Source organism: Cinclus cinclus, chromosome 6 (genome assembly GCF_963662255.1).
Source record: "Cinclus cinclus chromosome 6, bCinCin1.1, whole genome shotgun sequence".
Taxonomy (NCBI): domain Eukaryota; kingdom Metazoa; phylum Chordata; class Aves; order Passeriformes; family Cinclidae; genus Cinclus; species Cinclus cinclus.
This window is the reverse complement of record NC_085051.1, coordinates 24354994-24370798: the sequence shown is the minus strand read 5'-3', so window position 1 is coordinate 24370798 and position 15805 is coordinate 24354994. Positions and strand designations below refer to the sequence as shown.

The 15805-nt window shown below is 54.6% G+C and overlaps 1 protein-coding gene across 2 annotated transcripts in view; it reads left to right on the top strand.

Moving 5' to 3' along the window:
* The window catches only part of DGKZ (diacylglycerol kinase zeta), a 45615-nt gene extending 34198 nt beyond the window's left edge, over positions 1 to 11417 (top strand). For both annotated transcript variants that reach the window (XM_062495944.1, XM_062495943.1), the window contains 8 exons: positions 3673 to 3713; positions 3946 to 4136; positions 4625 to 4656; positions 5366 to 5409; positions 5780 to 5900; positions 6416 to 6452; positions 6740 to 6839; positions 9178 to 11417. In XM_062495944.1, coding sequence (XP_062351928.1) covers positions 3673 to 3713; positions 3946 to 4136; positions 4625 to 4656; positions 5366 to 5409; positions 5780 to 5900; positions 6416 to 6452; positions 6740 to 6839; positions 9178 to 9294 — 683 coding nt within the window. In that variant the 3' untranslated portion in view covers positions 9295 to 11417. The remainder of the gene's footprint in view (positions 1 to 3672; positions 3714 to 3945; positions 4137 to 4624; positions 4657 to 5365; positions 5410 to 5779; positions 5901 to 6415; positions 6453 to 6739; positions 6840 to 9177) is intronic.
* The last annotated feature ends 4388 nt before the right edge of the window (positions 11418 to 15805 follow it).

The window sequence follows — 15805 nt, the reverse complement described above, 5'->3', positions numbered from 1 at the left end:
CTGGAGTTATATTCAGCTGGTGATCCCCAGGGCTCAGTATCGGGCCTGGTCCTGTTTATTGTCTTTTATCAGTCTGAATGAGGGGATCAAGAGCATCCTCAGTCACTTGCAGACAAGTTGTGGGGAAGTGTTGATCTGCTGGAGGGCAGGAAGGCTCTGTATAAGGATCTGGACAGGTTGGATCAAGGGCCAAGGCCAATTGCATGAGCTTCAAAAAAGTGAATGTCCCGCCCTTGGGTAACAACCACCCCATGCAGTACTGCAGGCTGGAGGAAGTGGGGCTGGAAAGCTGCCCAGCAGAAAAGGACCTGGAGGTGCTGGTCGACAGCAGCTGAACATGATTCAGTGTGTGTGTGTGTGTCTGTCAGGATCCAATTACTAAGGTTCTTAGGAATGCCCCTGCCCAAATTAAGATGGAAATGAGACCATATGCCAGTGACAATAGCATGGGTTTTGTTTTATAGTAAATATGAGAGATAAAGGAATAGAAAGTAGGTGTGGAGGACAGAAAGAGAGTAACAGGGACAGAATAAGGAAAGTATCACTACTCCCTGGATCCCAGTGATACTCCACTGATCCTCTCCAGCTGGTCGTCTTGGTGGTGAAGGTCCCCCAAAAAGCATAGAATCTGGTGGGTTAATATACACTCAGGCTAGCAAAATCCAGACACCTCCCTGGATGGGACGGGGGGACTTTGCTATTGTCTCTTCTACATTTGTTGCATCATGTGCAGTCCTGTGGTGCAAGGCCTCAGGAATGACTGTGGAGGGCCTTTGATGGATTAGCTCCCTTGGCTGCCCCTCGCGTGAATGTCCCATGGATGTGACCTTCCTAGGGTTGGAGGTTCTGTAGCCAGTTTGTGTAAGGGAGGGTGGGTTCACAGCCCCTCAGCAGAGGTTACAGCACAGCCAAACTTCCTCCTGCCATCTCGGCTGGGGTGGAAATCTGTGCAAAACTGCTCCCAGCAAATGGGTCTGTGTGCTATGGCCTCCCCCACCTCAAAGCAAGCCAAGGATTATTCTTAGCAGGGCTGCTGGGTTTGGCTCGCATTCTTTTTGTTGTTTACTTGTTTGTTTCAGGTGATTGAAGAGTGGGTTTTCCCTTTATCCTATGTCAGCACTTTGGCTTTCAGTCCTAAGTCCCAGTTAGGTATCTTCAGGGAGGCTTCTTTGGTTGTAGCTTCTTTATACAGTTTTTGTTGTAAAGAGCAAAACTGTATCACTGTTTGAGGCATGACCCGTTTCAGACTCTGACAGTGTCCAGGTATGCAAAAAGGCCAATGGCATGCTGGCCTGTATCAGCAATAGTGTGGCCAGCAGGACCAGGGCAGTGCTTGTCTCCTTGTACACAGCACTAGTGAGGCCATGCCTTGAACCCCATGCCCAGTTTTGGGACCCTCACTACAAGAAAAGACATTGAGGTGCTAGAGCACATCCAGAGAAAGGCAGTGATACTGGTGAAGGCTCTGGAGCACAAATCATAAGAAGAGCAGCTGAGGGAGCTGGGGCTGTTTAGCCTGGAGAAAATCAGGCTCAGGGGAGACTTTATCTCTGTCTACATTATCTCTGTGTCAAATTGTATAGGTCTCTTCTCCCAAGTAACAAGCAAGAGGATGAAGGGAAATGAATGACCTCAAGTTGCATCAGGGCAGATTTTTTTCCCATTGAAAGTGTGATCAAGCATTAGAACAGGCTGCCCAGGGAAGTGGATGAGTCCCCATCCCTAAAGATACTTAGAAGATGTGTAGATGTGCCACCTAGGGACGCTGTTTAGTGGTGGACTTGGCAGTGTTGCTTTAGTGGTTGGACTCAATGATCTTAATGGTCTTTTTTCAACCTAAGCAATTCGATAATTCTGTGATTGTATGAATTTGGGGCATGAGAGAACAGACATTCAGTGACAAGCCACAGGGAAACACTGAGCCCTGGGACTCAAGGATGTTTGGGTCTTTGGGGCTGAGCACAGCAATGCTTTACCCCAGGCTGCATGTCTGGCTGCTGACCCGGGGTGGAGCAAGGGGAGCCAGTGGTTCTCTTGACCCTGGGGCTGAAGGCAACTTGGTGGCGTGTTTGTCACTGCAGGACTGCTGGGGATGCTCTCCTGTGTTGTGCAGGCAGGGGGCCCCCCTGCTCCAGCATGCTCGGAGCCAGACTCCCCATGAGCATCGCAATGTTACTGGAGAGCAGCCTCCCTCCTGGGATCCACTCTAGCTGCCGCTTCTCCCCTGCATGAAAATAGCTTTCTCTTCTCCCTTTGCCTTCTCTGACCAAGAAACTCCCTCTGTACCTGGAAGCTGGCTGAGTGAAATGCCTGTTGGTAGCATTTAATCTCTCTGACATCCCAGCAAGCAGAGTGTAGACCACAGCAGTGCACAACCATGGGTTGCAAAGTGGGCCTGGGAGGCCTCGTGCTAGGCAGAGAGGGTGCAACTTCTCCCTTCAAGGTCCCAGTCCTGCGTATTGCTGGTGTTGCTGGTGCTGTTGCTGCCAGGTGTCACAGGACTGCTGTACCAGGGCCACTTTACCTTCTCCTGCCAGTCTCCCAGCAGCAGGTTCTGGGCTCAGGAAAATGTGTCAGGAAAGAGACTAGAGTCTCATTCAACACAGCACAAGTTCATTCATGTGGCTGAATTACAGGCCTTGAACAGTAGCTCCCTGGATGCAAATATCTAGGATAAACATGGCTCTTTCAGTCCCCTCGCCTGCTCTGGCACATCCCCACTCTGTATGCAGAGAGACTTCCTTGGGTCTGTGAGGATCCCACTGCAGCAACCTCTCTTGGACTGGCACCAGCAGCCTGTCAGTATCTTGGGGAAATGCTGCTCTGCATGGGAATCCAGCTGTCCTAATACTGTGCTCTTACCTGTCCTGGTCTCCCTTGGTGATGCCCTAAATCCCCTGCTCCCCTAGGATTGGTGGCTGTGTGTGTCTGGCTCCAGCATAGCCACCTGCTCTTTTGGAGCTCCTCTCTCTCTGTGGTGATCTTGTCTCTAAGGAAGAGGAATGAGCAGAGGGATGCATTCAGACAGGCTGGAGGCTGATTTGAAGCTCTCCTGCCATCCTAGGAGAGAGGGGCTTGGATCTACAGCTGGTAGTGGCATGCTCTGCTGTGTCTGGCAGTCACATGCTCTGAGTAGCCTCATTGAGGTCCTTATCAAATCAGCACAAGTCTGAGCCTTCTCTTCTCCCAGCCTCCTGTAGTGCCCCCAGTTCTGAGCACTGTTCAACAAGGTGCACCATGTTAATCTCAGCAATTCCTCAGCTGGTATAAGTGAATGCTGAGATGTGCACTGCATAGACCTGTGCAATGCATAGACCATTCATCTGCTCGGGAAAATGCTGGAGCACCTGAAAGACCATGGCATCTGCTAGTTGTGTTCTTGCCTTACCTGTGGCTCCCTGGTAGGAGTCATTGAGGAGGAGATAGCAAGCAAAGGCACGATTCACAGTGGCATGGTGGTCTGTAGGCCTAAGGGGCTGCCTCTCGGGTGAAGACACCAGCAGAATCATGAAAGGAAATGGCTTGCTCGTGGTCAGGGGCTGCTGTTTGCTTTGCTGTACTCTCTGTGCAAGCCATGAAGTGGCTGGATAGCTCACTGTCACGGTAGGGAGAGGCTTTCTCTCTTGTCTCACACCAAGGATCAGCCTGTCTCATTCTGTTCCTGTCTTACAGCAACCACAGCCGATCGGTTCTACAGGATAGACCGTGCACAGGTGAGTGCAGCCTCATCCTGCCCTGTCATCCCCCTGGGAAGGTGCTTGGGTGTCCCACCTGCACACAAATCAACAGGCAGGCATAGGTACCCAGGCACAAGACTGTTCAAGCCACCATTGCTCTGCTGAGCAAATGAGTGGGCCGCAAACCCACCCACTGGGATGTGAGGGGATGGAGTTTTGCAGAAGCAGGTCTTGCTTCTAAGGAAGCATGTCCTGGCTTGTCTTTCAGGAACACCTCAACTATGTAACAGAGATCTCTCAGGATGAGCTTTATGTGCTGGACCCAGAGCTAGTGGTTACTCAGACTGTGAGCACTTCTCCTGCCATGCCTGACCTTGTGGACTCATCTGCCACATCCCCTGGGCACCATTTTGCATTTCCCTCCTCTTCTTCCTCTCCACCCTCCTCTCCTGCCCCCAGGTGAGTGTGGAATGGGGCTACTGGGTCTCAAGAAGAATGGGCAGTGATGGGAGAGCTAGGGTTGGCTTTACAGCATTGATCTCTGGGTCAGATTACAGGGGAGTTCCCTGGAAGTAAGCAGGAATTCAGTGTTGAGTAAGATCAAGTGATGAAATTCCATCCTGTTTTCCTTATTCCTCTGCCAGCACTGCCCTAAGCAGTGGGGCATCACCAGGTGACTCAGCCATGAGGTCAAGCTCCAGCACCTGGCCTATGGGGCAAAGGACAAGGGTGTCTTTCAGCCAAACTAAGGCCAGTGTTAGGTATGGATGAGCAATGGTGCCAGGAGCAGCATTAGAAGTGAGAGTGGGGATGGGGAAGAACCCAGATCAGGGAAAGAGGGGTGCCACAGGCAGGTTTCTCCATTCCTCTAATGATGGTGTGCCCATTAGGGCCATCTGCTACCAGGACTGGCAGGGTTAGTTACACTTTCTCTTCTTCCCTTACAGTGCTGAGCCTGAGCGCTGCCTTGCACATAAAGGTGAGTGGAGTCCTACCCCTGTCTCAGGTTGCACTCTTCTATTTTCCTGCCATGGGTTTGTTTGGCCTGTCCTTTCCCTGGTGAGCAAGGAGGAGCCCTATTGTTCCATGTGTCCTGAAACATGGAACCCTGTGGTCGGGTGACCTAGAGGTGAGCACGAAAGACCTGACAGTGATTTGTGGAGTGGCCCAGCCAGGCACCTTCCCAGCTCCACCATGCAGGAAATGATGTGGCAAGGGGTTAATCCCCCACCTGCAGAGCTGAGTGCTGTGGACTCCTTGAGAGGCTGTCTCTGCCTCTCCCTGAGGAGGTGGGAACACTAGAGCAGGGGCCTCACCAAGCTGAACAAATGGAAGGAGTTTCCTTTAGCTTGACTGGAGCGTGGATGTGTGAGTGAATCATTGGTGAGAGGCGTCTTGGCTGCTGGCTGATGCCCAGGAGAATGCTCCCCACTTCCATCACAAGTTATCCTGCCCAAGGGCAGAGACTACTCTCCCTGCACATGTACCTCCCTGGGGCTACATGGGTGTCTCTTTCCTCCCTCTGTGTTCCTTACATTCCTGAAGGTGGAGGAGCCATGTAAATGCAGTCTGACCAAGAGGAGCTTGTGCTCCTGCTCCACTCCTCTGGTGCCCAACTCTTGTCTCCAGGATTAGATAAGCAGTACTACAGATTGACTTTTCTGACCCTGACACATTTCTCTTTGCAGATGACCTTCTGATAGAAGCTGCCAAGAGTGGCAACTTCAGCAAGGTAGGTGCTCCAGCAGCCTGCTGCAATGAGCAGCCAAGGCTGGCTCCTGGGCTGGTGTGCCCCTTGGGCTAAGAGAAGCCCTGCCAGCCATGCTCCCCAGTTGCCCTGGAGCAGCACCGGTCAAGGGCCTTCCTTCACGAGTGGTGGCTGGAAACCAGGCAGGCTTCTGACAAGGAGCCCGGGTTCATCTCCTGGGGGACATGAAGGGAAGGGACATGGTGGGTAAGGGACTGGGTAACATGGCTGAGCTGGACAAAGCTCCCCACTAGCCCCAAGTATCCACACAATCTGTCAGACACTCCAGGCACATAATGCTGGGGATTGGAGGTGGGAAATGCAGCTCATCCTGGGCAATCTGACAATCCTGTAGTTCCAAGAGCTGCACCGAGCTGGAAGAGACCTGATGGTGCGAGACTCCTCTGGCCAGACCGTCCTCCACCATGCTGTCAAATCAGGAAGCAAGGACATCGTCAAATACATCATTGAGAATGGTGAGCTGGAGCCAGAGTACCACTCTTGGCAAAGGAGCCTGGCAGCCAAAAAGTCAGTCAGAGGGAGTACTCCTGGGCTTAGATCCCTTCCCTCTGGGTTTGTTACATCATCCTTTTGGTGTATGGACTTTTCCTGGCATCTGTCTGCCAGCAGTGGGGTGTCCTCATGGCTATTGCTGCATCCTGGCAGGGATCAGCATGTCTCTGGGAAACATCTCAGTGTCTTGCTTCTGCCTTCAGGGCAGCTGACCTGTTGATTTTGGCAGTTCCCACTGAAATACAGACAGCTTTATTTTTATTTAGATATTTCTCTGTAGTAAGGCCACAACCAATTCTTCTATCCTGGCATCAGCTGGGCTCAGATGCCATTACTGACCTGAGTTCTTTGGAGCTACGACTTTTGCAGGCAGCATGAAAATAGCAGCCCCTATGGAATGATGCAGACTGTGACTAGGGAGTAGGCAGGCTCTGCCCCAGAGCCAGGTCTCACTTAGCTGCACTCTTTCTTTCCACAGCTCCTTCAGAAATCCTTGATGCCACAGAGGAGGAGAAGTAAGTCGCTGCCTGACTTGCATTACATGTTGGCCAGACCCTTTGCAAAGTGACCAGTCATAGGGGCACGTCAGCTGCCCTTGCTCTAATTTCCAGCCATGATTCCCAGTCCATTTTGAACAGATGGCCCCTGAGTAGCACCCCCTCTTCTGCCAGGGCTGCCTGGACAAACACAGCTCACCATCAGCTCCTATTGCTGCTGAATTGCTATCCCTTGCTGCCACCTGCATGTTCTGCTTGTCCCTGTTCAGGGGGACCTCTCACATCTCCCGCTTTCTCCTCCTCAGCGGTGAAACCAGCTTGCACCAGGCTGCAGCCTTACGCCAGCGCACTATCTGCCACTACATCGTGGAGGCCGGGGCCTCGCTCATGAAGACAGACCTGCAGGTGACAGTGGGAACGGTAGCAGTGGGGCTTTCTGGGGCAACCAGATGGCTGGCAAGATGCAGAGCCAGCAGGAGAGTAGAGTAGGGGTGCTTTGAGTGAGGTGTTTGCCAGTCAGAGAGGAGCTGGCATGCAGCACCCATGCTTGCCCAGTAGAGCCCAGCTACTCAAGGGTTAAATCCTGGCGCTTCTCTCCCTGTTGTTTTATTAAATTAGAAGCAAGGGGCTGGAATGTCTCATCCCTGTCTCCCCCTTCCCGCCCTCAGGGGTCAGAGCAAGGACATTCTCCCTGAAAGCTCCCTCCCAGCTGCAGGACTCCCCCGCTCTCCCCCACAGGCAGTCATGATGGAGGATCTGGGAGTGCCTCTTGGTGGGTGAACCTGGCCTGCGGGGAGCAGGAGCAAGCAGTGGCAGCACTTTCCCTCACATGCCGAGTTAATTGAGCTGTACTTTTGTGTCAGGGAATTGTGCCAGCCCTGACAGAAGAGTTGCAAAAGGGGAGGGCTTGGGGCCATCATTTGGTACAGGAGGTTCCTGGGGCTGGCATATGGCAGAGAGGATGTGGTCAGATGTGGAGGCTTGTAGTGGGCTATAGCACAGGTGATGTAGAACAAGCCAAGAATGTGTAATCTGTGGGTCTGGGACACCAGTTAGGAGCCCAGTTGAGGGGTGTTGGTGCTGGCGGAGCTTGGGGTTCAATTTAGGCAGTGCACATCCCTGTTTGCCAGGGAGAAGGCAGTACAGATAATCTCTAGCTCCCCGTCTCTCTTCCTTGGTCCTGTCTACGGCTTAAGCCTTGCACAATGCCCAGAGTGGGACTGGCCTGTACAGAGACTCAGCTGGCAGAGGCAAGAAGAGAGGGCAGTCTGGGGGCATGTCCCCTCACTGTCCGCAGCCCCCTCATTTGCTTGAAGGAGAGGAACAGCCTCCAAACCTGCCAGCACAAAAGCGAGCCTTGCTCAGGCATGCGCCTTCCCCAGGGAATGGGTTTGCATGTGCCTGTGCAAATGCAGCATGTCGGGTTTGTGGCTGCTTGGGGACCCCTGCTGCACTGACCTCTCATGGGCTGCGGGTCACAGCCTGCCTGCACAAGCAGGATCCACCTCATTAGAAACCCCAGCGGCAGACCTGTAGTGCGTGTTTGGAGCAGGCTGCTCCCGCTCCCTTGCAGTGGTGAGGGAGGCTGAGCCTTATCAGTTGGAGTGCCTCAGCCCAGCCAGGCAGGGAGGCCCTGGCAGCTCCGGTTTCAGGCTGCAGGCAGGCAGTGATGCAGAGGGGCTTCTGCAGGGGAACAGGAAAGAAGCTCAATTCCTCCTCTGTTAAATGAGTGATTGCATTCAGGGGATGTGGGGAGGACACCATCAAGGAGAACCAGCACCAAAGGACACAGTGGTCTCCATCTCCCAATGGTGTGGCTGCTGGGGAGTGTGTGCAGGACCACGGGGTGTGCCCAGTCTTGGAGTGAACATCCCAAGGAGACTTCTTGGTGCATGATACCTCTCTGCAGCCACACACAGATGGGCTTTTGTGCACAGCCACATCCAGGCCCAGCAGAGGGCTCTGCATGTCTGACCATTGTTCCTGATGGAGAAATACGGTTGTTCTGGAGGCCCCCGGCACGCTGCTGCAGCTGCCTGTGCCCTGCTGTGCACCACGGGATGAACCGGGAGGATGGGCATCCCTTCCAGCGCTGAGGCAGAGTTCCAGGTTTCTGTGGCCTTTCTCAGTGGCACAGCAGAGCCTGGGCACTTGGAGACGAGGAGCAAGGAGCAGGGGGAGGGAAGGGGGAGAGGAGGCAGAGCTGGGAGCTGTTAACAGATTTGCTTTTTATGGAGTGCGGGAGTTCATTAGTGGACACAATCCAGATGGCTGCAATAAGCTGGTGAAATGTGATCCTCCTCTGGGAGCTGGAGCGCTAGTGAGGCTGCGAGAGGGAAGGGGGGGTTGGTATTCCTGGGCTTTCCCCAGACATACCCCTCATTCCTCACCCTTTCCCGCCTGCCTCCCTAGCACAGGGGACAGGCAGGTCACGGGGACTACCAGCCTTTGTCTTTTCTTTGGGTGACTTGTGATGCCCAGGGTCAGTCATACCCTAGGCCATGCCTGGAGCCGATGGCCCTTCAGGGGACAGCTTCCAGGCCTGCAGTAGTTAGGCTCCTCAGGAGCACACTTTGATCCCATGGTGAGCACATGGGCATTTGGCTGCCGCCTGACTTGGGGTATGGCTGCGGGCTCTGCTGGAGCCAGAGGGGTCCACATGGGGGAATGGGGATGCCTTTGGGTGCCAAAGCAGTGTTTAGGCAGTGTTTGGCACTCTTGACTTCTTGTCTCCCCTGTACAGGGAGACACCCCCAAGCACCGTGCTGAGAAAGCCAATGACCCCGACTTAGCTGCCTACCTCGAGAACCGACAGCACTACCAGATGATCCAGAGGGAGGACCAGGAGACAGCTGTGTAGTGCTTGGCGTGCCTTAGCCCAAGCCCGCTCATGCAGGATGAGAAGAAGACAATGCCAACTGGCAGATCTGTATCTGGCCCAATCCTCCCCAGATGCCAACCTGAAAATGGATACGGAAGAGCTCTGCCCCAGGATGGGCTGTGACTCTGTTTATGAGGACAACGAATATTTCAGACGTGAAGCCTGATTCTTTATGTGTCCACCTGTTCATCTCTCATTCACCACATTCCCTGCCCTAGGTGGGCTCTAACCCCCAGCCATGTTGGAGCAGGCTAGGCTGAAGGCTCCAGTCACCCTTGTTCATGGCAGTAATTCCAGTGCCCCCTCCACAGGCTCCTACCTATGATCCTTGTGGGATATCATTGCTCGGCCCCTCTCTCTGCTGGCAGTGTCCCTCTTTTAGGTGCTTGGCTGGGTTTGTGTCCTGTTCCTCCTCTCCTGTCTGGCACAGCTGTGGGAGGCATAGGCTGCATCAACAGACTGCAGAGGCCATGAGCCACAGACTTTGCCCCAAAGGAAGCAGCACAACTTACTGGCCTTGCCTTCTCCTCCCTCCTGGGACTGCACCAGGTCTCTGTGTTGCCCTCTCCAGAGCCTTCTGAAGCAGGAGGGAAGTCACTTGTGCATCCAGCCTTTCCTCGGAGCATCTGGGAACTGGTGCAGCTGGAAATAGGGCAGCAGGTGCCCTCCTGATGGGCCTTTAGTGCTCAGTCAGCAGTCTGACTCAGGGCTGGGATGGCATGGAGGAAAGCTACCAAACCCTCCCACCACACTTGTCTCCACAGCGCTGGGTGGAACAGTTTGTACACCCACTCTGCTGAGCATCTCTTTGTGAGCCCGCTGCAGGATGGTGGAGAGCTGCCCTCCCTGCTTCGGTATCCCCCTCAATGCTAGACTTTTTACGGGGCTGGATGGGCAGTGCTGGGGTCAGTACTGCTCTCAGGGATCCCCTCCTGCCCCCCAACCTGGCAACATGTATCCTCTTAGAAGGAGTCAGACTATTTCCCAAACTGGGCATAGGGCTTTGCAGGGGGAATTTGAGAGCCCACCCAGCTGAGACACAACCCACTTGGGCAGACCACGAGCTCACCCTCTCCAGTTTTAGCAGAAAGAAGGATTGGGATTCACAGAAACCTTCAGGGCTTCTAGCCCTAGGTCATGCCTGCAAGGGATGAATTTCACCCACCACCTGCTATGGGGCATGAGGCACCACAATCCATCTCCCCTGTTGATGCTGGGAGCACTTGATGCTAAGACATCAAGCCAGGCCTTCCGCAAGGCTTTTGCAGAACTGAATCTGTGAGACTAGGAGGTGCCCACAGAGGAGGAAAGCTGATGGCTCTGAGCCTAGCAGACCTGGTTGGCACTTTGGGGTGAGCAGTGGTTGTGAAGGGGGTTGCTGTTTGCAGCTTGGCTCCAGCAGAGGATACTGCTGCTGCCAGGTGTGGTCTGTGCAGTCCCTCAGCACTCACGTGCAGCTGTGCCCCTGGGTGGTGCTGGGTGGCACCATTTTAATCCCTCCTACTACCAAGGAAACGGTATGAGGATACTGTAGGGAACCATGATACCCTTCAAACTTTTTGTCCAGGGGCAGGGTTTCCTTGAAGGATGGGAGATGCTGTACTGGGGAACAGAGGCGCAGGGCAGTGCAGGGTGCCATGGGGCCAGTGGCAGTATTGGTAAATGATAATGATCGTGTACTAATGCTTCAGCTGGGACACTCCAGAAGTACCTGGAGTTCTCATCAGCACTGCTGGCAGGCCACTGACAGTCAAGGCACTGTCATATTCTCAGAGATCCACACCACTGCTGCCCCAGACAGGATGTCCAACTTGGCCCAGAGGCATTTAGAGCCTTAGCTTTCCCCTTTCTCCCTTATAGTTTTTGTACAGGTAGTTGAGAGACACACTGTCCCCCTCCCTGCCTGGCCCCTCTGTGCACCTGTGAGCTGAGTTGCTGTGCAATTCCAAGCCTGCTTGTATTTGGTGAAGAAGGAGGGGGTGTTGGTCACCCTGCCCCTGAGGGCAGGGGCTCTGTGCAATACCTGGGTCTGTGTTTCTTAGACACTGTTGTAGGACTGTATTTTTGTAACTATGTGAGGGTGCTGGCTCCAGCCGGCCCAGGGCCTGGCACGAGCCTGTGTTCCCATTGCTTTTCAACTTTGACTGTTTGGATGTTGTTGTTTCTTGCCATTGAAATAAAGAGATTGATGTTTTAGTTCCTGTCTCCTGCTGCATCCACAAGACTGCAGTTGGCACTGCACAACAGAAGCCCTGCATGACACAAACAAGGTTGGATCCCAAGGCAACTGCTCCTGTCCAAACTTGGGGGTAATTTTGGGAGTTCCCTGCTGGCCCAAATCCTTGTTCACTTCCCATCACAGCATCCTTCTGGGACTGTTGCTAGATACAGGGTCTTTGTCTAGAGTGACCTTCTCCTCCATTCTGTGTCGTACATCAATGCTCAAGTGTAATGTGGGAAAGGGAGAAAGTGCACTGCTTTCCCAAGTGATCCAGAATGCCTTGGAAATGTGAGTCAGCAGTGTGCTATTCCTCCTTGGGGCAAAGGCTGCAGCCCCAGTGGCTGCCACAGCTGTCAGTGGATACTGCAGCAGCATCCAGCCTCCAGTTTCAAAAATTGTTAGTTGGCCTTTTTTTGTGGTGAGCTGTCCCCAGCCATGCTGCTCTGCAGGAGATGAGCCTGCCGGGGCTCTTCCTATTCATTTCCAGCTCCAGCAGGGAGTCTTGGGCTTCTGCCTCCAGTGCTGAGCACTGAGGGCAGGGATTATCTCTGCCACTCTGGTGGAAGGACTGCTCTCTGGTTACACAAAGGGCAGGGATTATCTCTGCCACTCTGGTGGAAGGACTGCTCTCTGGTTACACAAGCAGAGGATTAGGGACACTTCTTCCAGCCTCAGACTCATAAGGATGACTGTGGCCAACACACTTATCTCCTGGGGAGTTTCCTTTGAAAAAGGAGGTAATCACAATGATCAATGGCACACTGGTGATGGAGCCAGTGGGTGATGAGGAGCTATACTCATATTTTAAACTCGGGTTTCTAGAGGCAGTTTGGCAGCCTGCCTGGTGCTCCAGCTAGCCCCTCTCTGCCCAGAGAAGCAGCCTCCTTCCCTGCCCACATTGTCCCTTCCACCCACACTGTGCCTCTCTTTCATGGTCTTCAAACTTCAGCTTCTGCCCAGAGCTAACAGTGAGGATCTGTAGCAGGTGTAAGGCACACTGAATTGTTCTGGCCTCCCCAGAGACCAGGTGTATGTGCAACTGGAGGAGGGGGCACGCTCTGCTTCAGCATGCCCAGACCCCGGCATGCTGGCGCTTGGCCCACATCTCGGCAGGGAGGCTGTCAGTAACCATGGCAATTGGAGTTTTCCAGCCACCCGAGTGTCAAATATACAGTGGGGAAGAAAAGCAGTCCCACTGTGTGATCACTCTGATGAGAAGTGTTGGGAAAGGGGCAGTGTACCTTTGGGGCAGTCCTGCCATTCTCTCCAAAGGGTGTCAGCATCCCCTCTTTCTCCTTTTCAGTCAGGTGCTGGAGGTTTGGAGGTCTGTCTGCCCTCCTGTGGGATGGAAGCACACCTGGGGGTGTAGGCACCAGGTGCATGTGTGCAGGCTGGAGAAAGCCATGCAAGCCTAGCCCCAGCTAAGCAGAGCTGGGGTGACAGCAGTTGGCCCTGTTAATGATTACCTGCCAAACACCTCAACTCAAAAAAACTCAAGAAAAAGGTCGTTGCTCTCCCATACATGACTGCTGCGACATCCACTACCATTTCCCCAAGGACTAGGCTTTGACCTGAGATGGAAAATGCAGAGCTGACATGCTGCGAATTAGCTTGTGACATTTTTAGAGGCAAAAAAGCTCAAGTTAAACAACTGCAGGGAAATGTATCTGGGTTAGTCACACTCCCTCTTTTTTCCTCCTTTGCTCAGTAAGAGGCTCCTTTCTGCAATCACAGCCTTCTGCTGCTTATTTGAGCTGGAGAAGGGGCCATTTCCCCCATGTCCCTCAGAAAGAGCCCAAAGGGACCAAGCACAGCCATTGCTGAGAGTGATGTACACCAATTCATCTCTGGTCTCTCACACAGCTAGCATTTGTCTCCTATTCCCCTGGAAGAAGTGAAAATTTGCACAGGGATTCACTGTACCATATGCTGCTGTGCCCTGGGGACTCCAGTGAGATTTTCAGCTCCTGGCCAGAAACAACTGAAGAGAAGCAGCAGTACTTGCTCCATACCTAGTTCTTTAACACTTCTATAGGCCCTGGCTTGTTTATCACAGTCCCATGATTCAGACGTGCAAACCTGATGTGCACCTAGGTCCTTCTCCTCTTTTTCATTGATATTTGTCTCAATGGCTTTCTTCAGCTTGAGTTTAAAGGCCCAGCAATGGGAGGAGGCTACTGGCTTTTCTACCTGCCCAGCTGTCAGGATCCATTTCTGCATCCTGGGTTCAAACGTACAGCCTGGCATATCCAGATCCCTCACCACACAGACCAGTACCTGTTGCTGTGTGTGCAGCAGAAAAGGGAGATGAAATGTTCCTGCATTTACCAGCTTTCCTCAAAACCTCCGCAGATATTTAGGAAACTGCTAGCAGAGTGGCAATTAAATGTGGCAATATCTTGGAAAGTGATTCATGGTTTAAAGCAGCTCAAATAAAACAGCCCTGCCTCTGCCCTGCAGCCCCACCTGTGGCAGCCCTGCTCGAGCAGACCTCTTCCAGGATAAGAGGTGGAGAAATGGTTCCATTCCCCACCACAGCCCCATTTTTCTGGCACAACACTCTCTCTTCTGGCTGCTAACTCCAAAAGGGAATTGGCTTGGTTGCTGTCTTGCTCACCTCTCAAGAAAAGGTGGTGGATGTGGGGAAAGGAGCAGTCACATCTACAAGGTCCTTTTCATTCCCCACCAGCAGCCAGATACCACTGCTTGGTCCAAGGAGAAGGGCTGCAGCATGGCTGAGCTGGGGACAGGCAGGCAGGTCACAAGGGATGGAACTGGGGAGACACTTGGCACAGCATGTAAGCGATGTGCTGCTCTGGGTGCTGAGCAGTACCCCTTTCCTAGTGACTTCCCACGAGGGGCAGAGCAAGCAGAGAAGGGTGAAAAGGGCACAGATCATGAAAGGTCGATCCATTGTTGCCAGTGGCCTTGATGGAGAAGAAAGGAGGCATCCACAGAGCTGCTGGAGAGACAGGGTGGTTCCCTTTACTCCACTGAGGCCCGGGGGTGCCCCCGGGGCCATCTTCCAGCGAAATTCAGAGCAGCAGCCCCCAGGGGAGACCCTGCCCGGGGTCTCCCGGTTCAGCTGTGCACCCTTCGGCCACTCGGTGATGTTGGGGTGCGCGGTCAGCTGGACCCGCACGGCTTCCCTGGTACCGCAGCGCGGGTACGGGTTGGAAAGCACAGCAAGAAGATGAGAGGGGAAAAGGGACAGGGGCCGTGCCTGGCAGGACCTGACGCCCCCCGGGCCCCGCTCAGCCCCGGCCGAGGGGCCCACGCTGCCCCCGCCCCACCGGCCGAGGGGCCAGCCTGCCCCCGGGCCGCCCCTCCGCCGCCCTGCCTTTGTGCCTGCCGGGGGGCAGAGGAGGAGCTTGAGAAAAGTTTTGGGCTAAAAACCCACCTTTTTGCTGCCAGCCGAGCCCGACGTCAGGGGCCGCTGTGCGCTGCGCGGAGCTCCGCACGCGGCCGCCACACAAAGGCAGCAGCAGCTCCGCTCCGCTCTGCTCCGCTCCGCAGGTGAGTGTGGTCCCCCCGCCCACAGCTCTCGGGTCGGGCCCCCACCCCAGGGCCCCGGGCACTGCGGCACCTCCCGCCCGACGCCACGGCCATGGGAGCCCCGGGCGAGGCGAGCGGCGATCTTCCGTCACCTCTCCGGCAAGGCTTTAGTCACCCAGGCTGGGGGCTCCCTGGAGCGGGAAGGGGCTTTGCAGGGGTGGGGGATAGGATCTGGCAGGGGACGAGCTGCAGAAAAGGGTGACTGGGGCCGGAGGACGGGGGGCCGTGACCCCCCCTGTGCGGGATCGCCGGAGAGGAGCCAGGGAAGAGCCTGGAGATGCAGAAGTATGGAGTTTGGTAGGGCAAGACGGAGAGCAGACGGGTTGCGGCAGTGGCCCGGCATCCTACCCACCATTCCTCTGGGGAACCACCCCACAGGGGTTCGGGGAGAGCTCAGCTGGTGGAGATTCCCCGATCGGATCCCTGCGAGCTGCCCCGGAGCGGGGCTCGACCACCGCCCGCCTCTCCGCAGGGCGAAGGAAAGAGGCTCTACGGGGCTCAGGGCACAGCATCTACCCTGAGGAGGGAGCAGAGGGCAGAGGTGTGGAAAGACGCTGCCTGCTCCCCTCTCTGCCCCCATGCAGGGACAGAATCCTTTTCCCTTAGAGCACCTTCTCCTCTCTGCGAGGGAAGGTGAGGCCGCCTGCTGGAAAGCCCCACAGCCCCCCGGATCTGCTTCCCTCAGCACCTCTGGGAAAGCCTCCTGGCCGTGCG